The 27,858-nt window shown below is 31.1% G+C and overlaps 3 protein-coding genes across 3 annotated transcripts; 2 read left to right on the top strand and 1 right to left on the bottom strand.

Moving 5' to 3' along the window:
- Positions 1–1,751: 1,751 nt before the first annotated feature.
- On the top strand, positions 1,752–3,976 carry LOC129291111 (amino acid transporter AVT6E). The gene has a single exon (XM_054928281.1). The coding sequence runs from the start codon at positions 2,026–2,028 to the stop codon at positions 3,472–3,474; it is 1,449 nt and encodes a 482-aa protein (XP_054784256.1). The 5' UTR covers positions 1,752–2,025; the 3' UTR covers positions 3,475–3,976.
- Positions 3,977–12,025: 8,049 nt separating this feature from the next.
- Positions 12,026–13,429, top strand: LOC129291453 (uncharacterized). Its single transcript, XM_054928805.1, has one exon. The coding sequence runs from the start codon at positions 12,325–12,327 to the stop codon at positions 12,910–12,912; it is 588 nt and encodes a 195-aa protein (XP_054784780.1). The 5' UTR covers positions 12,026–12,324; the 3' UTR covers positions 12,913–13,429.
- Positions 13,430–14,288: 859 nt separating this feature from the next.
- On the bottom strand, positions 14,289–18,149 carry LOC129290448 (protein NUCLEAR FUSION DEFECTIVE 4). Its single transcript, XM_054927220.1, has 3 exons — positions 17,509–18,149; positions 15,244–16,142; positions 14,289–14,989 (listed from the first exon to the last, which is right to left on the bottom strand). Exons 1-3 carry the CDS (start codon positions 17,836–17,838, stop codon positions 14,521–14,523), a joined length of 1,698 nt encoding a protein of 565 aa, XP_054783195.1. The 5' UTR covers positions 17,839–18,149; the 3' UTR covers positions 14,289–14,520.
- Positions 18,150–27,858: the final 9,709 nt, after the last annotated feature.

Genomic DNA, 27,858 nt, shown 5'->3' on the forward strand with positions numbered 1-27,858 from the left:
TCTTTAAATATCACATCATTGAACTCCACAATATTATATCATTAGACTTCACAAAAATCGCATCATTGAATTTCACAAATTCATATTATTGAACTCCATAAAAATATTACATAATTGAACTCCACAATTTCATATCATTGAATACAACAAAAATATCATATCATTTTAAAACTTCCCCTTATTATAACAGAGAGATTAAGATTTTATATGTCACACTTGCGTTACAAATAATTTCACAATTAACAATATTAATTCATAATCAAATAATTAATTAACACACAAGAATATAAAAAGATTTTTCCTCAATTTTCTTAAACCTTTGAGAGATCAAAAGTTTACCCCTCAATTACACACTGTTAAAGCTTTCACAAAGCTTGAATGGTGCTAATAAGTAATTAGTCTACAATTAATCATGTTAACAATTGTCAATATCCCCTTCCAGGATGATGTCCAATACCCACTCAATACTTTTAAATTTTTAAAATCACAACTCTCTCATTTTTAACCACATCCATTGAGTTCATTAACTCCCATTAGGTCACATTAATTTTATTAAACTCTCAAATAACCATTAATAGAGCTATGTTACTCCATTTACCTCATTTATGGAGGATTTTTAGGCATTAATAACTTCCAACAACCAAATACGCATAGAGTCATAAATGTTAGGTTTAAATAATTTAAATAACTTTCATTAATTTTTCTCACTTTTTAATGTCCAAGTGGCCCCACTTTGCTCCAGACTTAATCCTAAGGTTGAAATCATAATCCATAACATCCATTAGCTTTCTGTAAATACACACCACATTATTTACTTAATTAATCTAATTTATTCAACTAATTAGATGTTAAATTTTCTAGGATGTTACATAAATTGAAAATTACATTTGAAAATTAAACATTTTTTGAAATTGAGATTTAAATCAAAATTTGCGATTGTTTTTTTTTTTAATATGTCTAAGAACTTAAATGTCACTTCCTTAGTCCCAAATCAATTTTGAAAATATTTTGTTATCTCAAAATATTAGATAATTTGATAAAAATAAGATTTTATTAATGATAATTTTTCAATATTATCTTTTAAGTGAAGAGAAAATTAAAATAATTGAAGTGTAAAATTTAAAGTTATATTTTCTCTATTTTAAATTATAAAATACTTTTAGATAACACCACACATACCAATAAAGTTTATTAAATATACTTTACAACTCTACTTTTTCGAACAAAAATACAATCTTTTAAAAATGCCCCTTCATTTAATACTTTATTTATTAAAAAATATTAACAAGAGAGAATAATGAGAAGAGTAATATAAAAAAAATATCATTAATAAAAATTTATTTTTACTAAAGTATCTTATATTTTAAAATATCAAATTTTTACTAAAAATATTTTATAATTCAATGTGGATATAGCATTAAGTATAGTATATATTTCAAAGTTTATATTTTATATTTTTGCTTTTAAAAAATAAATATACAAAATATTGTTGTTAAAATTTATTGACATGCATAATTTTATTTTGTTTTGAAATTTGGAAAGGAGGGAATAATAATGCGTTATTTTGAAACCAATTGTGCCAAATTCTTTATGTTGAAAGCGATGACTTGTCAATATCCCATTGGATCACATCTATAAGAACAAATTGCGTTCAACGTGGCGTATTTGTCTGTCTGATCTGGCATGAGCCATAAATTAATTAATTAATGTCAAAACTTAAAATCCACGTCGGAAACTCCAGGACGATTCACCATTCAGAAATCAGAAACCTTCCGCCTTCCATTGGTTCTCTCAGCTGCTGCTCACAGAGAGAGAGAGAGAGAGAGATATTAGCTGTTGACCCAGAGATCTAGGGCTGCTTTGCAAGTCTATAGAATTCAGGGAAGAAATCTTTATCTTCTGCTCTTTCAATTTTGCAACTTTTCGATCTGGGTAAGTTTTCCAATCTGTTTTTCCCCTTCAATGATCCACAAATCAATCCCAACATTGGTTTGAATTTTCTGTCTGCGATTCTAGTCTCATCAGATGGATAGCAATTATTCTTCGATACCCAAAAGCTCTTACGTAGAATTACAGCCTCAATCTGATTACCCTAACCCTTTAAACTCTCCAAGAAGTTCCTCTTTTAATGGAGCCGGTTATTTGAGATCCAAGGACGTTGAAGGAGAAGATATTGATGATGATTTTGAAACTGATATTGATAATTATCCTCTTGTTGTTAGCGGGCCTAATAGTGGTTCTGGGGTACCTGGGGCGGTCTTCAATCTGACCACCACGATCATTGGGGCAGGGATTATGGCCCTCCCTGCCACGATGAAAGTTCTTGGAGTGGTTTTGGGGATCGTGTTGATAATTTTGATGGGGATTCTGTCAGAAATTAGTGTTGAATTATTCCTGCGATTTTCAATTATGTTTAAGGCATCGTCCTATGGAGAGCTAGTTCAACATGCCATGGGAAGACCGTCTAGGATTTTGTCTGAAATCTGTATTATAGTGAACAATGCTGGTGTTTTGGTTGTTTATCTGATTATCATGGGGGATGTTATGTCTGGTTCTGTTCATCATTTGGGGGTTTTTGATCAATTAATGGGAAATGGCGTTTGGGACCATAGGAAGCTTGTGATTTTGGTCATCACAGTGATTTTTCTTGCACCACTTTGTTCTTTGGATAAGATTGACTCGTTAAGCTTGACTTCAGCTGCTTCTGTGGTTCTTGCTGTTGTGTTTGTTGTGGTGGCTTTTGTTGTAGCTTTTATTAAGCTAGTCAAGGGGCAGATTGATGCTCCAAGGATGGGTCCTGATTTGAGCTCAAAACAGGCCATATTGGATTTGCTTGTGGTGATCCCAATAATGTCAAATGCATACATTTGCCATTTTAATGTGCAGCCAATATACAACGAACTTAAAGATAGATCTCCTCAGAAGATGAATCGAGTAGGAAGGATCACTGCTATGTTATGTATCTTGGTATATGCTTCAACAGCACTAGCAGGCTACCTACTCTTTGGGAAGGATACAGAGTCTGATGTGCTGATTAATTTTGATAAGGATCTTGGAATTCGTTTTAGCTCAGCCTTGAACTATATTGTCCGGATTGGCTACATTCTCCATTTGATACTTGTTTTTCCTGTCATCCATTTCTCCCTACGGCGAACAGTGGATTCATTGGTGTTTGAGGGATCAGCACCTCTTTCAGAGAGCAGGAAGAGATGTCTGGGGTTGACGGTGGTTCTGTTGATCCTCATTTATATTGGCTCTACCATGATTCCAAACATTTGGTCTGCCTTCAAGTTCACCGGCGCAACAACAGCAGTGTCACTTGGATTTATTTTCCCACCTCTTGTTGCCCTGAGATTAAGTCATCATGGTGGCTTGAGCTATTTAGAAAGATTTCTTTCGTGGTTAATGATGATACTAGCTGTGATTGTTAGCATAGTTGGAGTCGTTGGCAATGTCTATAGCATCAAAGAGTAAATCTGACTGAATCTTTGTTCATGGTTGCTTTTGCCATGAATCAGACAGAACTATGGTAGTTTTAGTTTACACGAAATGCTTAGGCAAGAAAGGAGACTCTGTTCATCGGTTCTGGTGCGAAATGGATTCAAATTGCAGAAGTGTTGAGAAGAACCTTCAGGCTTAGGGTTGGCAATTTGGACAATATGCTTGATTTTCCCCTCAACCTCACTCATGACAAGAGTTGCACATAGAGGCTTCTAAAGGTTCATTATCTTTGTCATTATTAGTATCATTGTTGTTATTATTATTATTATTTCTTACTGATTCAGTTGGCTATCATATCTTACTATTTGGGGACTGGTGACTGGCTCATTAAGCACCGGAAGTATTTGTTGCGGATTCATTGTGGGCATATCTTTGCCGTAATGATAACTATTAGTCCTTTATGCTAGTCTTATTCTCATGTTCATTCTTTTACAGAAGAGTGGCTTTGTACATATTGTGCGTATTTTCAGGTTTAGCATGAACTCCAAGATTCATTCAGTCTATGGCTGAAAATACTTTCCCAATCTTTTTTATAAGTTACTTCTAACGAACTCACCAAGGCCAAGGTGAATTAGTTAGAATTATAACATTATTTTAAAAATAAATTACTTTTCAATTTTGCCCCTAAATTTAAAAAAGAGTTACTTGAAATGTGGAAAGTGTTCTTGAGAATTGAGATAGTGCACTCCTTTTTAGAATTTCTTGGAATGTAGTTTTGGAATTGTATGTCAAAAGATACAAAAAACAAGGCAAAGTGACTTATATAAAAGATCAAGAAAATCTTTTAATATGTGACTAATAAAAAGGACTCCAGGGAGTACATGTTGATCTACCTTAGGTTTGAGAAAATGTGCTAATTTATGAACAAGTGTGTGCATTTATATGCATACATCCAAATGCCATATATTTCACTGATTTTTTTATAAATCATTTTTATCAAATTTATTAATATTAATAGAAAAATATAAAAAGAATAAAAGTGAGTAAGATTTCAAATATGTTTTTATATAACAAATTTTAAAAATAATATTATATTTTTTTCTTTCATAAAAGATAATTTTAAAAATACATTTTAAATATTACTTAAAAAGTTGTATTGTAACTTATAAAAGCGATAAAATGAATCTTTTAGAATATATTTTATAAATGGGATTGGAGGAAGTATCATTTTGCTCGAGCTCCTGCTTCTTCCCTCTTTTCTGTTTGCTTTTGAAAAATAACAACAGTTGCAGATATACGATCTCTTAAGGAGGTCCTTCCCATTATTGTTTGTGCGCGTGTTTTGAGGGGAAAACATGGATACAGAATCAGATTCAAAGGATTAAACACCACTAAATGTAGTAGAAGGACAGAAGTATAATTGGGCTCGTGATGGAACCAATTTGAGGTTGATAGAAGTTGATCATCTAGGGATGCATCTAAAACTAACTGACCTTTGCAAAACTCAATTTTGATAGAAGTTGCTGAAGATGCAGTTTTGCTTGATACAATATACGTATCCTGCTTTCTTGAGCAAGACATGTATACACACACGACCTTCTTTCAAAAAATATAAAGCATTTTTTTAATGTGAGATGTTTAAAACTATAAAACATTTTGGGTATTTTAAGGCACACTTCGAGAGGTTTTTCCACAAATACTTTTAACGAGGAGATATGATTAATAAGTTTTTTAATTAAAATATCTTATTAAATAAGATTAAATATAAAAAGAATATAATTATGAAAATAATTGCCTAACTCATTAGGGATGTAATTTAATTAAAAATACTTTATAATATTTAATGCAATAGCGTACATGGATGGATGCATACATATTTGTTCACTAGTAGCTTTTCCCCAACCTGTGGAGCAATTGAGAGCTATTAGAGTTAGATACATTAAAGTGGACAAGATAAAATTATTATATTCAAGGGTTTGATTAATTACCATCCTCTGATTTCAACTGAAGGGGAAAATTGATTATACAATTTGATTTATTTATCAGCAAGTATTTGGGCTCTATTAATTATTATTATTATTATTATTATTATTTTATTTTATTTTATTAATAAAGAATAAAATAGGCCAATAGCAGTTGAGTTGAGTTAAAGGAACTCCATTTTCCTTAATTAAACTTGAGAGTTTGCACTGAGTCTTACAAAAGTCAAAAAAATTAAGTTGAAAGAGTTATCTCTTATTGAACTTGATATTTTTCGAATCTGATTTGGTCATACCAGATACTGAATAATAGTATAAAAATAATTACTAAGTCATAAAAAATCTTAAATTGTTTCTACCAAACAAAAAATCTTAAATTGACTATTATTTTAAAATGGAGAGGATTTGAGTATGGAAATCTGACCTCACCCGTTGGGTAGCAGCATGTAATTGATTGAAAATGCATTTTATTCATGCTTTTCAATATTGACCAGTATGCTAAGCAACGCGCTTTCAATTATGGGTGGTGGTTGACTTAGGTTGTTAATTTTTGATTAATCACAAGTCTCTCTCCCCCCACCCTCCAATATCCTAATCTTATTTATAAATCACTTTCCGTATATTTTATTAAAATTAAAAAAAATTTAAAACTCATTAATTTTTTTTAAAAAATTAATAAGTTTTCAATTTTGTTCACATGAAATATGCATATTTTAATAACACTTTTTCTCTCTTCAATATTTAATAGAAAGTAAAAAAAATTAATAAAAATATATTGATATGACTTATAAATATAACTAAAAAATATTCTTTTTCTATTTTATAAATAAAGTCAGAGTATATATAAGTATATATAACGTCAATGCCAACTGCCAAAGGGTTTGCACACAAGGGAATAATATTAACTTTACCCTCACGACAATCCTTTAATTAATCTAATGAATTCAAACAGCTAAACTTTTTCCTAAGAAAAAAGGCACAAACAAAAAGCTTTGAAATTACTAATATAAATTGAATGATTAAAAGAGTTAATTACTTACAATATAATAAATTAAAATTCAAGTGTTTACATTCAATGCTCAATTGTGTTTTAAATAAGGATAATACTTACTTGCATTAAAAAGTTTCAACATTATTTGTTAGTCTTGTTTGGTACATGAAACTAAAAGCTAAGGATTAGGATTGGAACTAAGAAAACCCAACTTTTCATGTTTAGTATGGATCATTGAACAATCCAAACTCAATCTTAATTTCACTTTATATGGGATTGTTTAGTACTACCCATCTCTCTGGGTTTGCAAAATTATTTTTGAAATTGAAAATATTCAAACAAAATTGTCCTCACCCACCCCCCTCTCTCTCACACACACGTCCCTTCCCTTCCCCACTGGCATGTCTCTCTCTCATTCCTTCCCCTTCTAGACAGTGTCTCTCTCATCCCTTTCTCATGCATCTTCGAGCTCAACATAGTGACTCACTAGTTCAATGGTTCTTGTTCAAGTTCGACATTGATGTGTTCAAGCTTGCGTTTGTTAAATCTAGGTTCATCTTCCTCTCTCACATCAACATCAATGACGAGTCACTAGTTCAAGTTTAAGTTGATCATTGATGGGTTCAAGTTCATCTTCTTCCAAATTTAGGTTCAACTTGTAAATTAATAGGTTCGAGTTCCAGAGCTAGTTCAAGTTTTCCCCTTGAGGCTTATCTTTCAGATCTAGTTTGAGTTTCAGATCATTCAACCCACCATTAAACATTGATCAATTTATCTCCATCACTCCATCATTGGTCCACATCTCATTTGAGTTCCAGAGGCTTCAATTGTGTATTTTTTTTTTTTGTTAATGATATGGGATATTATAGCATTTTGATAATTTTTAATTGATTATAAAATAAAATTAATATAAGAATTCCATTCAAATATTACTTCTTGCTAAGCATATATTCTTGAATCTTCAATCTTAGTCTCACTTCCTGTCTCAATTTCAATCTCCCAAAATTCATACCTGCATATCAAACGTGGCAGTAAGTTACCCTCGCATTACTTCACTTGAAAATTGAACTTCGGATGGCTCCATCTTGCAACAAATCACATAAAAAGACAATAACTTGAATGCCGGATCCACTGTGCTATGAAAAGTCTGACCCTCCTCCAATTTTACTTAAATATCCAAAAGCGACGTCGTTAACACGTTTTATGCGTTCTGGTCAGAACATCGGTTGGCCAAAAACTAATTCAAACATTGGTTGGCCGAAAAATTAAAAAAAATATTCAAAACATCGAGAACGCATCCAGATCTAGTATTATTGTAATATATATTCACACACATCAAATATTTTAAAATTACTCCCCTTTATTTCTAATTATTTTATTGAAATTAATGAGGGGTAATTAAATTATTAATATTATTTAAAAAAGAAAAGAAATCTCTTATTTTACTCTCATTGAATTCATTATATTTAAAAACACTTTTTCTATTATATATAACATTTTAATATACTTATTAACAATTGTGACTGGGCAAAATTAAAATAAAATAATTAATGATATATTTTTTTATGCAAAATAAAGGATAAACATAACTCTAAATCCTTATATTTTATTTGCATTTTGTTATTTTTCTACGCACTTTTTTGATATTTTTGAAATCTATATTTTTATTTTTTATTATTTTAGATTTCTCTAAGATTCCTATACTTTATTCTGGAAGGACTAAAATAATAAAAAATAAAAATATAGAAACCAAAATACTCAAAAAATATAGAGATTAATAACAAAATATGAGCAAAGTACATGAATCTAAAATTATTTTTTTAAAAATAAATTATAAAAATGACTATTAATTTGTTTTTAAAAAATGACTTATATATAGAATAAAATGAGTGCCCATTACCTATTTACTATGGTTTAACAGTTAAGGAGATTTAAGTTCTAATTTGACATGCCGTAAGGTTAAACTAGACTCAAATCACACGTGAACCATACTTTCACTTTTAAATTCATATCATATCATGTCTCCATGCGTTGCTTGTGATAGAATTTACATCTACGTTATCAGATTCCCTCCCTTTTCTTTTCAATATTTTTTTTAATACTCTTTTCCTAATTTTCTTATGCCAGTGAAATTTTTATTCTCATAAAAATCCATATTATTTTTTAAATTTATTTTTAATTTATGATGAATAAGAAAAAGAAAATAAATTTATAGACACAAGAATTTAAATTAATGAATAAAAGGGTAAAATGACAATTTTTTTTTTTGGGGCATTCATTATACTGATAGGCACCACCAATTCATCATTTCTCGACCAACTTTGCTTGGTTTTGCGTCAACAAACATGGGTTAGGCTGCTTACTTGGCACCTAACGAAGACCAGAAAATAGGGTCTTTATTATGCCATTATGATCGAGGATTGTTACATTACTCTGTTCGGCGTTACATTCAAGTCATTTCTAACAATCTGATTAAAATAAAAATAATTAGTTAAATAATTAATGTTGCCTTAAAAAAAGAAACATCTCAATTTATCTTCATTAAATTCATTATCTTAAAAAACACATACTTTTAATGAGAAATGAAAATAAAATTTATCTGAAATATATAAATGATAAATTTATTTTTCGAAATATCATAATTTTTCTGAAGTTTCTAGAATTTTTTATCATTAATAAATTTATATAAATTATCAAATTGTCCTTCTTAAAAATAAATAATTTACAAGTTTTGTTTAAATATTCATAACTTTCCTTCTTATATTCACAATAATGTAACAATAAATAAAAAATTCAACATGTAAAGTTGTGGTTTGTTATTGCATTGTTGCAAATATAAGAAGAAAAGTTATAAATATTTAAACAAATCTTATGAATCTTTTATCTTCAATAAAGATAATTTAATAATTTATATAAATTCATTAATAACAAAAAATTTTTAAAAATTTTAAAAAAATTATAATATTTTAAGAGATTAAATTATTATTTATATATTTAAGAGTATCTTATTGACATTCCCACTACTTTAATTGCAAAGCAATCAAATTAGGAGAAAATAATTAGAGATTCGTCTTTTTATGCAAAGTAGTGACACACACACAAGGAGTAAGTAACATGAGGTCTTATTCAACAAACTTTAGCTCTTGTTTGCATAAAAAACCACAAAATTCTACTTAACACGTGATAGTAAGAGCATGAAAAGGTCAAATTTAGTTAGAAAATTAGAATTTAGGGATACTCAGAAAGCGATATTCCATGTTCCCATGGGAACAGTACAAAAGGCTTTAAATTTGCGGATAGATTCAAATTCAAATTGATGGCAACATGTGAGGATGAGCCAATGGAGGCTAATAAAAAAAAATCAGGACTCCACCAAAACCATTTTTATTGTGCATTGCAAGATAAGGGATAGTGTTTGAGCAATTCAATGATTTTTTTTTTAAATATAAGGTTACAGAAAAAATTGTGTAAAAAGATACAAAAATTAAGTCATGTTAAATTCTACATTCTAAAGATGAATGATTAAAAATAAGATTTAATCTTGAGATGGCTAGTGTATAAGCATATAAATACATTTGTTTGTTTATTTGAATAAATAGTCAAAAGAGAAGTTGATTGCCTGTTTATTTTAACTTATTTCTTGAAAAAATTACTTTACTTTTTTAAAAAAATTTGTTTTGTAAATTTTTATTATGTTTGTTTAAATTTTTGAAAATAAGTAGAATAAAAAAAAGCAATTTTATGATTATTTTTAAAAGCTACTCAAATTTTAAGAAGCTACATTAGATAGTTTTTAAAAATAATTTAATGCGATAGGTGATAGAATGTTTTAAGGAGACAGAATATATAAAGATGTCGTAAAATTTTAAAATAATATAATAATAAATTATTTTTATGATATCTAGAAGATATCATAAAATTTAATAACAACTAACTAATAATTACTTTTTTTATTATTATAATCAAACATAAAATTATGTCTGCATTTCATAAAATTTTTACAAAATAAGTCTCCTTTTATAAAATCTTTGAATTATCTAAAAATTATTTATTTTTTAATCTTAAATAAACATGTTCAATTTTCATGATATGCTCTTCTGATTCAAGAGTGGAAGTGGCTTGTCGGTTGTCTCATGGAGCAAACAATTTTTTATTTTTATTTGGGAAAAAAAAAGATACGGCTAACTTTTTGTTTTTACTTAAAGGGTCACTTTTTATTTTTTATTTTATTTGTAGAAAGATGCAATAGGTTTGGCCGTTTGGGAATTAATCAAATATTATCACACGGGCTGATGAATGTAAAAGGGAAAATTTTTTAAAGAAAAATTTAATGCCTATAACCTCCTACTTATAATAGAATACATACTATTAGACTGCAAGGTCAATTGACCAAAAAAAATAATAATACATACATCTTTTTATATAAAGTGACTTATAAAATATAAATCAATTTTTTTTTAAAAGATGACTTATATATACAATAAGAGAATAATAAATAAAAAAGCATATACGTTGGAAAATTCTAATTGGATAAAGATGGCACGCTACAAAACCAAAGTCATTTTGTTATCACAAGGCAAAGTAGTTCCAAGTAATGGTGTCTTCCTGACTTTTTTCCTTATCTTTTTTTCCCCCTCCCTCTTTGAGTATACTGTCCTATTCCAAATTATAAAATAATTTAAAATAAAATTACTCATATCAGTAAAGCTCAATAATAATACTTTATAAATTTATTTTTCTCAAATAAAATTATAAATGTTTAAAAATATCGTTCATTTAATATAACTTTAATTCTATAATTATTTTAATTTTTTTTCATATTTTATGGATAATGTTAAAAAAAATTATTACTAAAACTTTATTATTATTAAATTATCTTATATTTTGAGATAATAAAATTCATCATATCTCCCCTCATAATTTGGGATGGAGGAAATATGTCATCTGTGGAAGAACAAGACTTTAGTGCAGCTGTTAAACTGATATTCTACAAAATTGACACGGCAGGATTAAGCAATGGATTCATTGTCGTTAGTGATGCATTATTCTATGAACAGGAAAAATCTCTTTTAAGTTAATCTAGGTAAGAAATTCCACTCTTCTCTCTCCTTTTTTAACCCCTCTTGAACCATATGATTTTAGGGGCCACTCTCAATCATTTGAGAAATTTAATTATTTAGCATTGCACTCTTCTAATGCTCATGGGATTTGGCCCAAAAACAATAAAATTAAAAATAATGCTCATGGGATTCAATACAAGATGGCGAAATTCTGAGTTCGTACCAGTGTTTCATCCACTTTTGCCAAAAGCAAAGCGGAACAAGTAAGCAATAGCCCATATTGTGGAGGGTCTTTCTTTGGACAGGGTTCAGAATTTATAACGCGGTTGGTTTGGTGGGAATTGGATGGAGTAGCTTGCTTTTGGTTTAACCAAAGCCCTCATCATGTTTGTCAAAATGCCTCAATGGGATTGAACATTGAAGACTCTGACAGTTTCCACTGTCTTCTTAAACTAGATGGACAAAACAGAACAAGTGATGGGGTCCACAGACGACCCTTTTCCCAAGCCGTGATTGATGGCATTGCGTTTTAAAAAAGGAATTCTTTCATTCCACTCTTTGAAGTTTGATAACACTTTCCTTCATTTTGGAGGGAACATGAACATGGGCTTGCACTTGCATGCTACCCCACACTACACTTCCTCTTGCCTCTTCTTAAGTCACTCCCAAGATTCAACTAATACTCAAACTTACAAAAGCATAGCCACCCTCCCTAAAGTCTTTTAGTCCCTTCCAAGCCTTAAAACCACTTTCTTTTCTGCCTTTCTTTAACCCCCTCCTCCATTCCCACTTCTATTTGTCTCTCTTTCTCTTAAGTTTGAAGTCATATTTCAGCAATACACATTCCTTCACCATGGATTGGTTCTCATGGCTCTCAAGGACTGGCCTTGAGCCCTCCCTAGTGTATGAATATGGCCTTGCTTTTGCTCATAATGAGCTTGAAGAAGAAGACATAGTTTACTTCAACCATGAGTTTCTCCAGAGCATGGGCATCTCCATAGCCAAGCACAGACTAGAAATTCTCAAGCTTGCTAGGAAGGAGAAGGGGAAAAGCCCTCCTGCAGTGGCAAGGCTCATTGTGGCGATCAAGAGGACAAAGAGGTGCTTAGCTAATTACATTCGGACATTGACTCACTGTGAAGAATCAGCTCTTGTGGTTGTGCCATCAAAGCGCACTACTTATGGTACTAGGTGGAAGAGTGCAGTGGTGAAGAGAAACAAAAAGCTGATGATTGCTAAGCAAGAGAGGCTCTTTCTCACCAATGGAACTCCAACAACAGTAGTGCCTGCTCTGCCTGGTCTTGAAGGGTTTTCTAGTCCTGTGCTGTGCAGTGACCAGAAGGAAGAAAAGATGGATGCAGATGAAGAAGATGGGTATTGGTCAGCTGCTGTAGAAGAGATCAGGTGGGATACTTTGTTCACAGATTTGAAACCCAACTGAAAGTTCTTCCCTTTTCTTGGGAAGATTGCAAACCCAGGAAAATGAACTGCGGTGTTTAAATTCTTCAAGGGAATACTAAAGGGAAGGGGATACTTGGATTTTTCCCATCTTCCTTTGTGGTTAACTTCATCCCTGATTTTAAATTAATGGGTGAGAAATAAGGTCTTTTTGGGATTCCTCACCAAAGAAATTTGATTATTTTCTTTACAGGATCTTACTTTTTTTACTTTAGTAGCTGGTGGGTCACGCAGACGGGTAACTTTTGGCACCTTGTCTGATTTGGTCATGAGATTGTCTCCTTTGCTTTTTCTGTGTGTAAGTTATTTTCTTCTTTAGCTTTGATAGGGGAAAATTGTGCAAGATTAGCGTCTTTACAGGGAGAGAAGGATTGAAACAGATAATTAGGTTTAGATCTGTTGCAGATTAGAGTCTGCTTGAGGCCTTGAGCTTTTGCTTTGTACTGTGCATTGTGATGACAATACATATTAACCGGGTATATTTAATACTTGTTTGGCAATCATGTCTTCGAAATTTGAATTCTCTTTTAAATTCCTTTCTTGCCACTGGTCTTCTGAATTCTGCAACATCATGGATTGGTGAGAGCCCATTTAATTTATTGTGATCATTATAGTCTACCATCTCTTTCCATTTAATGCCTCAATTGGAACTGGGCAATCTTATTCTGATTTCTTATGGGCATCAGAATGGGTCTCAGCTGACAAGAGCGTCAAATTTCAGAAGAATAAGAGTTTTATAGCTATGTCTGCTTTATGGAGCTGGAGGCATCAAAGTTCAGCTTATATCAGTAAGTAAAAGCGTTCCGGGGTGGAGAGAAAGCACTCCTAACTTTAACTACACCTCCATTATCAAGAACACTAAGAGCACTAGGATAAGGGTAAGAAGGCATTGGAAACGCATTAAAATGTGTGCTTTCATAATTTACTAGCTAGGGTGGATTCTGCGTACTCTGCACAAAATTTGAAATAAGTTGTACCATAGACTTGTAAATAATATAGCTTCTTAAAAACTTCTGTAGATATATCTATAAAAATATTGATAGTTTCAATGAACTCTTAGCATCAATCTCGAGGACATGAACGTGCTTAGGAAAATTATTCAATATAACTAATCGAGAGTAGAAGAAATACTAAAACCACAACAGAATTACTTGGAACTTGGAACCAGATTCTCTCCATCCCTCCCCTCTCCTAGAGAGATCCTCAGTTGAAAATGGACCCAAAAAGAAATGATTTTAGAATAAAATTTTCCCTGCCATGTGCCACTAACGGATTTTAAAATGCAGGGACCATCCTTAGAGAAAATATGAAAAGACAGGAATGGGCAAACCCATGTGAATTTATCCCCCAAGAATACTGTAAATAATAAGTCTTTTCTGATACATACAACATTACTACATACCAGAACTTGGATCTTGAGAGATCACCAATTAAAACCCAAAAATATTGAATCGTTCATAACAATATGGAGGGTCAGAACATTTCAGAACACATAAGATCCATGCTAATATATTTTCTCTATATCATATTGAACTAGGCCTCAGGAATATTAGTATTACATCTTGTGTCTACCAGATAAATTTTTCACTGTTCAGTGATCTGAAGCTTGAGGGAGACGGAAGGAGCCGCTAGCGTACAACATTTTGTAAACTGGGCGTATTCTAACGGTCAAAATTATACTCAAGATGGTGCCTAATCCACAGATGCCGGCCAAAACCAGAAAGGTGAGCCTGAAACAGTATGAACCATAGCAAGTGGAACCTCCATATTTGGAAGCTTCTGCATCATATACACTACCAGCTAGCAGAGCAGAGAAAAGAAGAGCACCGATTGGGTTTCCTAGTTGCATGAAACCATTAAGTACGCCGAAGTGTCTCAGACCAAAAAGCTCGGACACGGATGGGATCATTATTGAAAATTGAACCCCATAGCAGACTCCAAGCAAAGCCGTTGCAACATAAAGAGTGCCATCTGAATAAGCCAGAGCATAAAGCACAAATACTAGGATCATAATTATCTGTGTACAAGTCATCCAAAATGTTCGAGGTAGCGTCATCGACCTGCCATGAAAAATAACCCATCATTATGCACCAAAAACAAGTATATAATAATCAAACTAATAGAAAACAGTTGAAATTGTGTTAAGAAAGTTAATAATAGAACAACTGAGTTAGCTGATAGCAAGACAGGTAGATAGAATAAAAGCATGTCATGCAAGCTCAATGCAAAGTTAGCTACTACTTCAAACTGTACAATGAAGGTGAAATGAAAATGCTCATGTTTTGTGGAGTCTATGATTAGTCGAGTACAATACCTGACAAAGTGTTCAGAAACAACACCGGCACCAAGACGACCAATGAAGTTGCAAAAGCTAAAGACTGAGAGCAATATGGTTGTATTATCAACGCCTTGAGCGACTCCTATTTGAGCTAAATTATTAAGAACCGTAACTCCTGAACCAACGCCTAGAAAATAAACAAGCCAAAGAAGCCAGAAATCGGCCTTGATTAAAGCTTCATGGAACTTGAAATCTTCCCCCCTTCTAGGCTTTCTTTTCTTCCTCACTGCTCCCTCTCCTTCTGCAAGAAGTATCTCAATATCTGAAGCATACTCATTTTCGTTGGAACTCCCAAGACAAGCAGCTGAGGAAGATGGTGTCAACAATGGATCTATATGAGTCAAATCATCATCAGATACCAGCTGACTTGAAGAACCATCCTGTGGTCCTTTTTTCTTAGGATTGGCAGGGAATAGTGTCATCTTAACTGGAATTACAAGTGGAGTCATCAAAAGTATAATCATTATGGCAACTAAGATGTAGGAAACAGCATCACTTATGGAAATAACCTCATCTAATACTGTGGCGGTGACAAGATAGATGGCAAGTAAAACACTTGCAGCTTGTACCAATATGAAGTGAACATGTACTGAGGAGTCTTCCCCAGAAGGAGGAGTACAAGGCCGAATAAAGTACATTAAAGCTAAACATACAACAGGAACCCCAATTGCAAGGAACAACAACAGTTTTGAAGAAGAATCTTTAAGTATCAAGGTATAAATCAATGTATACACTGCAGCACTAATCCCCACATAACCTTTAAGAATCCCTGAAATGCTGCCCCTACTGAGAGGGAAGTTCCTCATGTTTGTAACAAGAACAGATGTTCCAAACCACGCACAACTGTTAGAGCCAGCACAGAGTGCAATCCATAACTGCAAAGCCATGAGGAGAGGTTAGACATGCATATAAAACATTAAACTGAAGGAAGGAGCCACCTTATATTGATAGAAAATCATGTCAGCAGAAAAGCACATAGATTAAGAAATGAATGAGAAGAGCAAACTAGTTTTGCAATAATGCAATCAAAGGTGATTAACATCTCCTTGACATGTTATTGGAAAGCTTCCATATACAACACTTCGTAGTTCTGACAGCAATGGTATTCATTATCAAATGAAGACAAATTAGTGTAAGACCTAATTCATCATCAATATATTAGTATCTTGCAATTCCAGCCATTGGTCCTCAACTACAGCTTAAGCGCTGGGGAAAGCTGAAAACTACCATGCAAAGTCATAATCAGTATTGTTTTTCCAAGATTAAATCAAAACTTATTTTATAAATTGCACAGAACTTCAAAGAAGCCCTGGCCCAAGTTCTTCAATCCTGCAGACTATATCACAAGTAATCATGATCCAAGAAACTGGGTTCCAAAGGCTAGAGCTCAAGAAAATCAATTGGCTAAGGAAACGGGTTTGGTAAATCCCACATTATATTTTTGACTCTAAATAATTAATGCATTGCGTAAGACGATCATTACTCAACTCTGATGAGTTACCATTACAATAGGGTTAGTTATCTGAACTTAATTTCTTGTCGCAGTGTTTAAAGATCTCAGGTTATGTTGGAAACTAACACAAGTTCCTTTATTGTTTACCCGACGGTTAGATCCTCTCACCATAGTAGGTTAACTTTACATGAACTCATAAACTACTTCCTTCATTTGAAATGGTCACACTGTTCTACAATAATAAGTTTCCTTCCAATCCAACTCCCTTAGAAGGAGATCAAGTTTTGCTGACAATAAGATAACATAATTTAGTAAATTATCAGAATGAGAGGAAAATGAATATTTTGCAGGGGGAACATCAAAGTTAAGACAATTATATTGAACATGGTGAAAATATCTGATTGATCCAAGGGAGAATGACATTTGAGTCCCTTGTATGGGAATATTAACTTTTTGATCCCTATATCATAGTTGTCAATATCAAAAAGATCATTGTTTCAAAGGACCAAAGTGTCAATAATTCCCTTACAAGGACTCAAACGCGATTCTCCCGTGATATAAAATGGAGACTGGAGAGGCATGCAACCTCTGTTGGAGAGAAAATTCTCCAGGTTCAGCAAAACAATTGAATCCACTCAGAAATTCTTTCAATTAAAACAACACCATATTCAATCCATTAGATGTATCTAGAAATTATTTCCATCAAGATCACAGTTTAATTTAAGATTTACTGGCAGGAGATATAAAATTAGATCATTGAAATGAGAGAAACAGGTCATCTCAATTACCAGAATATATGGCAAGCTCGAAAGAGTTTGCCTAAGAGCAAGCCAGATAACTCCATAACCCAAGAAACAAATCACTGAACCAATCAGAATCAAAGCCCAAGGAGGGAGCTTGTTGCAGGCATAACCAGCAGGCAAACTCACGCTTTCCCCAATATCAGTAGCCACTCCAAGCATAGTCACTTGTCGCTGATTGAGACCCAGTATGGATTTGAGCGCAGATGAGTAAAGTGGGAAGTTGTACGTATTGCCGGCAGCGATTTGGACCCATACTGCAGCAGCAAGACCGACCCATGGCGGTCTGCTTCCAGCTTTGAGAACCGGTTTGGGCATTTCTAATTATCACCCTTATTGCCTCAGGTGGTGAAAAGAAGAGATTTTTATGGTGGGTATGAGAACTTTGATTATGAGCTCAGTGTGAGGGTCAGTAGTAGGCAGAACATGGAATGTGATCAGCAATTCAGAATTACTACGCGACAAGAAGAAATGAACAGAGCTTCTGAAGAGTGACTCAGGAGGAGGAGGACGAGTCAAGACGTTTTTACGTCGCGTGAATTGGTTTGACGAGTGATTTTGTAGCTTAAGCTTATCAAAATTGCTGATTTCTGTATAATTGACATTTGATATGTTGATTCTTTTTAACTCAGGCAAGTGGCGATCCATGATGACACTGATGAAGCTTTAGTCGGAGCCCTTTTCTACAAAAATCCAATACATTTAATCGCGATGATGATGATGACGATGCCCCACCCCACGCATATGATGCCGGTACGATGCGATCCTCGTGTTATGCCCTGTGGCCATGGCTTGTCCAACGAATGGGAGTTAATCTGTTCTTTTTTTTTTTTAAATTATAAAGTCACAGTAAAACAGTACAAAGATAGTAAGATCTGGTCATATCTAAAATAATGAGGTTTCCATAATTGTGCATTGGTACATCAAAAATCATAATATTAAAGGTATCATGCCATGGCCAATAAGCTAAGATATCGACACATCTATTTATTTTTCTATGAATATGATCAAAAGTGACTATTCAATCTCTCATAATAAGATCTTTGATCTTCCTGATAGTATCAAAATAAAGATGACTCTCAAAGTATATGCGATTAATGAGTAACAATGCCTCCATCAAATCAAAGTGGATATTAACTCTTGATAATTTTACATTCCAACAAAGATTTAGCCCCTTAAATATTCCCATAAATTCTGCTGCTATACTAGATTGATATTCAAGTATTTAAAAAATCATTTAATCCAAGTTCCTTTATCATCTCTGATGATGCCTCTATAGGCTGCGGTACCATTAGTGTTAATAGAATCGTCGATGTCAAGTCTAACCCATTTGGGTTTGGGTGGACTCTATTTTTCATCATTTATAGAGTTGTATTTTCCTAAATGGGTGTTTTTGGATAGAAATTTTAAATCATTATTTATCTATTGAGTGTTAGAGAAGGCAATATCATTGTTTGGAATGTCATCTGTTGAGTATAATTTGCTGCATCTAACTTTTTAAATATTCCAGCAAGCTTGTGCAACAAGTTTTTATTAAAGGAGGGTCTCCAGATGAAAATATTTTCTTCACCTTGACGGTTAGTTACTCTATTGTTGGCAATATAAATGCTTGTCTCGTTGTTTGAGATGATTTGGTAAAAAAATGGTTGTTTTTAATATCATTAAAAAAAGTGAGAGATCATATTTATTTTTAACTTTAAATAATAATACAATTATATTAAATACTTTTATGTTAATTAAGAAGGAATAAAATTAAAAAAAATTAATTATTATAAGATATCTTAAAATTTGGATTAAAAATTACTTTTAGAAGATGTCTTATAAATAAGATCAAATAAAATATGTCCTATTTTATGCTCGTATACTCCCTCTTGTCCATGATACAAGACATTTTTCTCAGTCCAAAAAAAATAGTACTCTGTCTATCTTAAATTATAAGATACTTTTAAAAAAGATTTGCCATCTTAAAAAATAAAACACTTTGAGAAGATTAATATTTTATTAAATAAACTTGTTTTAATATTATCCTTTCTCTTTATATTTAATATTAATTAAGTGTAGATCTAAAGTTATTAAATGAAAGATATTTTTGAAATTTTATATTTTTATTTTAAAAAAATAAGGTTATTAAATATATTTAATGAGATTTATTAATATATGAAATTTTGTCTAAGAATATCTTATAATTTGAGATAGAGGAAATACAATACATTTTTTTAAACTTTTATTTCATTCAATTAAAAAATTAAATAATTTTTGTAATTATTTTTTAACTATATCCTTACTTTATTTATCAATTTTTTTAAAAATAATACATAAAAATTTTAATTACCATTACTAAGATAATGAAAGTGTAAATAGAAATATACAATTTTTTTTAAAAATAAGATATTAACTAACATTTTTTAAACTATAAATTAGTTTCAAATGCTCTATATTTTATTTCTTTTATAAAAAAATATAAGATATTTTTTAAGGAAATAAATGTTTAAAAATATAAAACATTTTAAATTTTTTAAAACATAATCATTATATCTTTTTTAAGTGTTCTTATTAAATAAATTATTTTATATTTATTTTAAAAAATTTATAAAAATAAATATAAAAAATAAGGTTGATATAAAAATAAAAATTATTTTATTAAAAATAATGTTTTGATTAAAAATATTTTATATTTTTTAAACGGAGCCAAAAGTTATTATCATGAAGAATATGAGTGTCGGAACTCGGATGTCAAGGTTGATTTAACTTCTTCGCGTTGGGGACCACAGCATTAAATATTATGATGATATTTATATTTTAAATAAACTTTAACAAATTTGTCAAAGAAGAATTCCCATGATGTTATATATAATTTGACTGGCTGCCGAGAGTTACACAAGTTTAAGGGTGAAAATAGCTGCCTCGAGTTAAATTTTAACTAAATAAATTTAAACTTATATAATAAATTAAAGATCTGAATTTAATTTGAAACTTATATAATATCATTTTTATAGTTTAAGTTTAAATTTACTTAAAGCCTGATCTAACCTGCATGCCTATTTAGAAGCTTACTTAAGAGTAAAGCATTTTAAATAGACTTGCATTTTAGTTTTAAATTTATTAAATATACTTTAGAACTATTATAATATACAATATATAACCTAATTTATTAATTATAATATATAAAAATTAAAAGGACTTATTAACTACAATATAATATAACAATAAAGTGACAATATTAAAATTAATATATATGTATATGTCAAATATGATTAAAAATATAATCAGAAGTAGTAAAAAATAAATTGATTAAAAATCATATAGTGAAATTGATGTGTTTATGATATAGTACATAATATATATATATATAGACCAGCCTGTTGAGCTTATAGGATAGGCCTTGAAAAAATAGGCCTAACCTATTTAACTAAATAAACTTAATTAAAGACATGAGTTTAGTCTAAACCTATTTAGTAAGTATGCTAGGTTAAGTCTGAAATAGGTTAAGTTGTAGGCCTCTATTTTTCCACACCTGCACAAGTTATATGTGAAACAATCGAATAAAGTGTCTCAGTCATCAAAATTTAGAATATTTTAACAAAAAATTAATGTTCCTTTATTAAATAAACTTATGAACATTAATATTCATTTTAAAAGAGAATTGATACAAAAAAAAGTGAATTAAGTATTTTTTTTGTATTTATAATATATTCAACATAATTATATTTATTATTTTGATTTCATTTTTATAGCATATTTTTTTTAAAAAAATAAATTATGACTCCAATTTCATTCTTCAATATTGTAGATAATTATGTCTTATAATTTAAATATGAGATAATTAATTCGTGTAAGTTGCTAATTTGAGTATGATAATTATTATTAAGGCATAACATATTAGTTGCATATTCTGGTAATAGAACATCGTTGCCTTTAAAATGTACATGTGATATCAACTTAGAAAATAATTCCTGTTGTTTTAGATTAAAAATTAGATTGATCATTGAATTGGTTGAGATCAAGGATCAAGGGTTAAAAGTACAATCAGGTCAAATCAAGAGCTAAATTGGAGTTGAACTGGTCATAATAAAATAATATATTTTTTCATTATATAATACATAATAAATCATGTAGAAATATAAAAATATAGAATTTTTTCTTGAAAAAATTACATATAGGTTCTATACAAAGAAATTAATTATGAGCAAAACTTATATATGTACCTTTATATACTTAGTACACTTTCATTCAATCAAATTAAGATATGTATAGATTAATATATTAATAATTTTAATAACATGAATTTATTATAAAATAAATAATCTATCATAAATACAAGGCTATTAACTAATAATTTTAATTTAATTATTAATAAATTATATAGTAATTAATTTTTTTATATAAAATTTTATCATAATTTTTTTTTTCTCATTTATTTGTACCGACCTATTTCTAACATTGAAAAAATCACCACCCCTTTGCTCTTTTCAATGTTGGGAGGCATCAATCACCTCACCTTTTGGACTTTCCTTCACATATTTGGTTTTCATCTTCTTCCTCCACGTGCTTCCCTCTTCTTCTCTCGTCATCTTTGCTTGAGCTGCAGAAGAAGCTGTGCTGAAGAAAAGAAAGAGAACACACACGTTGTCTCAAAATCACAACAGCAATGTTGAGCACCTGAGCTACGTTCATAGGTCAGGAGGGTCAACAACAAGGTGGGCCTTAGCAAACTTGACGGCAAAGGAAGCAGACCGGAGAGGACCAAGAACGGTAAGGTTCTATTTTTTATTTACTACTAAATGGGTATTAGGACTTGAAAAAATAACCTGCCTAATCCACGGGACTCGTAGGGCAGGCTGGTTTAATTTAAGTTAATCTTAAGTCACTCGAGTCAACTCAAGTTGACTGATACCTAAAAAAATAACCAAATCAAACCGGACACATAGCTAGTTCACTAGTTTAAATCACTAATTTGATCTAGTTGTACAAATCATACTTTTCATTTCCACAAGACAAACCCATTATTAAAACATAAGTAACTGAACAATTTATAGGAATTAACTCAAACATTTCTCTTCTTCATGCACTATGTCATTAATCGTGCTCGATTTGTTGAAGCTATATTTTTCTCTCCAATTTTTGCAAGGAGATAGCATCCAAGACCCTTCCTTCCCTATCAAAAAGGCTAATTTAAGTGAAACTAAATGAACTTAAAACATATTCTTTATAAAATTACATTTAACATTCAATATATTCAATTACCTCAAGGTTTAAAATTTTTAATGCAAATAGCAACTAAAGATCACAATTGAACATATACCTACATTAATGTCATGATAAAATCGTAATTTCTCGTTGTTCATATACTACTCAATGCAACAAATCACTACTAAATTAACTATGTAAACCAATAGCCTTATAACCAAAGCATCAATCCCATACAAAAAGAAAGACTACTAATTGTTGATTAGAACATTCAACAATTAAAGGCTACTAGCAGTCTAGTAATAATATATTAATTATAAGAAAATAGCTTGAAATAAATATAAGTACCACTCCTGGCCAATAAAAAAAAAGATTCACATTTTAAAAATCCTAAATACAAAATAAGATAATTGATGTCTAACAAAGGCGCATTAAGAGTGAAGATTAACCATAAAAAAGGTGTTATGGTGAATGGTTTACTAGATCTAATCATATCATAATCTAAACTCCTTGGCTTACCAGATCCTTAAAATGCATGTTAACTCTTTCAATTACATCTTTCATGCCTTCAAGCTTCTCAACTAATGCATCCTCACTGCAATCATCAAACATGCCAAACATACTTGACATCTACGATGAGAGTATTTTTCCTATTACATTACACCACAGATAATGAAGCAACCACACATCACTTGATCAATTTAGTTTGAGAGAAAGGAAATAAATTAAACAACACTGCAAGAAAATTGCACAGGGAAGATATATTTCTGTTTTCCAAAAAAGGTATCATGCCTGTAGAACAAAAGAAAGATAATGAAATCACATGTTTTTGAACAAAATGAGACGGCAGTGAGAGGAATAAATAGTAAAAAATGTTTCAATAAATTAAAAGATGATTTGGCCTAGGTGATCCTAGCTTATAATCATATATAGCCTTTATTATTCTAAAAATTTTAGAGTGCTTTGGAATAAGGTTCCTTCGAATGCTTTTTATCCTACTAAAAGTCTCTAAAAAGGGGACCCAATGTCCTCGTAACTCTTAACTCTTTGTATGGAGCAACCTAACCATATCATTATGGATGAAATTAATGAGAAGAGATGGAAATTGGTTCGTCTATCTAAGGAAGGTCTTGATATTACACATCTTTTCTTTGTTGATAACCCTGTGTTATTTACTGAGGCTTCTACTGAGTAGGTGGAAATCATTGAAGAATGCATGCAAAAATCTATTTGTACTCAGGAAAGAAAATGAACAAGGAAAAAACAAAAATGTACTATTAAAAAATGTTAATTTTAATAGAGCTCTTAATCTCAGTAGGAGGTTGAATGTCAAGCTTACGGGGGATCTTCAAAAATACCTTAGGATACCGCTCATTCATCAAAGGGCTTTGTAGAATTGAAGATTGGTGGGTTGGAGAAAGAATTTTCTTACAATAGCTGGACGATCCATCTTGATTAAATATGTATTTTCATCATTGCCATCATATTATATGCAAACAATGCTATTCCCAAAGAAACTACTTCCAAAGATTGAGAAAAGATTGTCGAAACTTCTTTTGGGATGACTCCAATGATTGTTGAAAGGTACATCTCCTAACTTGGAAGGAAATTATCACTGATAAGAGAAAAAAAAGGTGGATTAGGAATTAGGGATCCAAATCTACAAAATAGAGCTTTTATCTTTAAACTATGTTGGAAGATGCTTCAAAATGATAAAGCTTTATAGGTTCAAATGTTGAAATCTAAATACAAATGTGAAAGTAGTGTCTTGCCAAAAGAGGGGATGAAAAAAAAAAGGCTTCTTTAATGTGGCGAAGCATCATTAAATGATAGGAGAGTATCCTAGCTGGGGTTTGGTAAAAGAGTTGGTAATGGGTGCGACACATTTTTTAGGATTGATTAATGTGCTTATTGCAATAAACTACTCATTCATATGGTTGTGGAACATGATTATGATGCTGAGAGCCATGTGATTGATTTTGTTACAGCGAATGGATTATGGGATCTTGAAAAGATGAGACTCTGTTTGCTTAGTACTGTTATTAGCCACATTGCTTGCACTATAACTCCAAGAGTTGAGGAGGGTGAGGATTTCTTTACCTAGAAACCATCTTCAGATGATAATTTTAATGTCTCTTCTGCATGAAAATTTATTGCTATAGGTACATCACCAATAGTTGAGGACTTACAGAGAAAAATTTAGAGCTGGTCAGGACCTGAGAAAATGAAGATTCACCTTTGGCTGGCAACCAAGGGTAAAGTCCATATGGCAGAACTGAGAGCATGTAGAGGGTTACAAGAATTTGATCTTTGTATGTTGGTTGTGGGCAAAATGAGGACATCATTCACTTTCTTCAAGATTATCTATATGCAGAAATTAAATGGAAGGACCTAGTTAAAGAAAGTGAATGGGAAAAATTTAAGAGATTAAGTGGTATTGATTGGAATCATTCTTAAAGACCTCAAACAAGATAGGTGAAACTTGAGGCATTGGTGGTGAGATTAGATGTGGATGGGTCGTTCAAGGAAGGCGAGTCATGATGTGGTGGAATCATAAGGGATAGCTTAGCAAATTGGGTTATCAGTCTCAACTCAATTATTGGTAGCTTCCCTCTTGCGATCATCAAAGTCTTGGGTATCATACTAGGTTTGGAAATTTGTGCAAGTTATGGTTTCTAACAGGTGAAAGTCTATACTGACTATGTTGAGGTGATTAACATCTTCACTTGCATAGATACTTCTAAGCATCCTTATGAAGACATTATTGATTATGCTAGATTTGTATTGTCTAAGCATAGTCATGTTTCTTTAGAATTTGTTTCTAGAGAAGCCAATACGAGTGCTCATAATTTAGCTGGCTTTGCCACTGGTCTAACACGTTCCTTTTGTTCTTATGATCAATCCTCACCTCATTATAGGGAGGTGGGAGATAATGACAAAAGATGGTCTAATATAAGAACTACTGTGTAACTTCTGTTGGGTAATGTTATCATTTTTTATTCAAAAATAAAAAAGCATGGGGAAGTGCAAGGGCCAACATTTTTAAACTTCATTCCAAATTTGAAAATACGATAAACAGGGAATATTGTAAATTGTAAATTGTAAATTGAAGTGTATAAGTAGGATATATGCAAATTTAATTGACCAATGAGGAAGAGGAATTAAAAAATAAGCTAGGTAGACTTGCCAATGAGATTGAAGGAATTTCGAACCAATGAGCTTCATTCTAAGAGATTTGTAGAAGTTAGTTGATAAATAGTAAATAGAATTCTCTTTCTTTTGCATTTGGTTTCTCCATGTCGACTTGGGTGATGGGTCATCTGACTTGGATGAGTTCCAAGTCTGCGAACTCGCATATTCTATTCTCAAGTCTAGTTCTTATTGATAGGATTTTATTATTATTATTTTTTTTTTTGGCCAATTTATTGATAGGATTTAAGAGCAAACTTGAAAACTTGTATAATTTTATTTTTAATTGTGCTAATAATTGTGTGTGTGTGTGTGTGTATAAACGTCAGAGGATAAAAATAAATATCTAAAGGACCCCATTAAACTAACAAAATTTAAATAGAATAATACAAATACAACCAACATATTTTTCTTTATAATTAACCCATTATTTATGAGATAGAGCAACAATTTTCAATAATTTAAAAAAAATAGGTACCGAGTGGCAACCACAGGTTAGTTGGAAAAAATTGTTATAAGCCTGTTTTTACCAAAGTTATTTAAGGGTTAGATTTTAAAAAATTATGCAAAAATGTCTATCGTTCCAGGTTCAATCTTAAAAAATACAGGATTCAATGACTAGCTTGATAGGCCCACCCTAACTATGGTTATAAGTTTGGAAGAATGGCAGCTAACGCGCCTGTATCAAAAAAATTAGCACCTAAAGCTTAATATATTTTAAATTTATTCTAAATGCCTTACATGCAACTATTTTTTTTTGGTAAAAAAATTCATTTGCCCCTCATTTGAAAAAATGACCTCATACACAAGATATTATGTTATTAATGTATGAACCTTATCGTATTATATTCAGACGTTACATATGTTGGTCATACACATATCATGGATAATATTTCTGCAGCTGACATTTTCAGTAGGCTTAGGAGCTTCGATCGGGTAGCAATAAGTAATTCAGATGTTGTTGGATATTGGTGCTACAAGAAAGATGTGTCGCGGTTGCTGTACTTAAGTTAATTGTTTTGTCAAACCAGAATCTATAGTATGTACTTTTGTTGTGTGATTGATTGGAAGCACGTGGCAGAAACTATTTGCTAAGTGGAGCTCCTGAACCAGATAGATTATTAAGCTACCAGTCAATCGGTGGAGCTACCAGCTAGCTTTTAAGTGTACATAATAATGAACTTATGGTGATTCATCAATGTTTCAAAGCTTTTCTTCTTGATTCCCTTTATATAAATAATGAACTATTGCATGTATTGACATTTCCGCCATGTGATATCCAAAATTCCAAATCTCACTGTGTGTTGGTTTAACACAGAATATTGATTCGTTTGCAGCAGGAGCTTAGTTTGATAAATAGTTTAAACTTCGATACAAAATTTTGTTAGATCAAGAAAAGCAGCGATTAATATCAGTTTCTTCTCAAGTTTGTTAACATGTAAAAGCATGTTACTTTGATTGGGGAAAACGTGTAATAAGTATATAGCATGTTGAACATATATTGCGTTGTTAATTTATATTCACTCTTTGACTTCTTTTTGAAGAAAGGTTCATAAATTAACAATAATATGTGCATTCATTATACATAGTTTGTATGATTTAGTTAAACAATTATGTACAAATTTTTCAAATGTATGAATATCAAAATATCCGTATATAATATGATAAAATATATACATTAAAAACACAATGTGCCTTCACTGTATATTATTTATATGGTTTAGTTGAATAATAATATATAAGTTTTTCAAGTATATAAAGTATAAACAATATAATGTCCATATAAAACATGTATGTTAACAATACAATGTCCGTTCAACATGTGTAATTTGTATGATAATTGAACAATAATATACAAGTTTTTCATATGTATATCAATAGAATGTCTATATATAACATGACAAAATATATACATTAACAATACAATATCTATTCATTATACTTTAGTCTATATAGTTTAAT

Source organism: Prosopis cineraria, unplaced genomic scaffold (assembly GCF_029017545.1).
Source record: "Prosopis cineraria cultivar Desert tree isolate PC_DT_omini unplaced genomic scaffold, ASM2901754v1 PC13, whole genome shotgun sequence".
Taxonomy (NCBI): domain Eukaryota; kingdom Viridiplantae; phylum Streptophyta; class Magnoliopsida; order Fabales; family Fabaceae; genus Prosopis; species Prosopis cineraria.

Excerpts from the sequence above, each read along its gene's own strand:
- LOC129291111 (XM_054928281.1), top strand. The coding sequence starts at position 2,026 with ATGGATAGCAATTATTCTTCGATACCCAAAAGCTCTTACGTAGAATTA.
- LOC129291453 (XM_054928805.1), top strand. The coding sequence starts at position 12,325 with ATGGATTGGTTCTCATGGCTCTCAAGGACTGGCCTTGAGCCCTCCCTA.
- LOC129290448 (XM_054927220.1), bottom strand. The coding sequence starts at position 17,838 with ATGCCCAAACCGGTTCTCAAAGCTGGAAGCAGACCGCCATGGGTCGGT. Across the intron at positions 16,143-17,508 it reads CGAGCTTGCCATATATTCTG|TTATGGATTGCACTCTGTGC; the intron begins GTAATTGAGATG and ends ATGGCTTTGCAG. Across the intron at positions 14,990-15,243 it reads GTTTCTGAACACTTTGTCAG|GTCGATGACGCTACCTCGAA; the intron begins GTATTGTACTCG and ends TTTTCATGGCAG.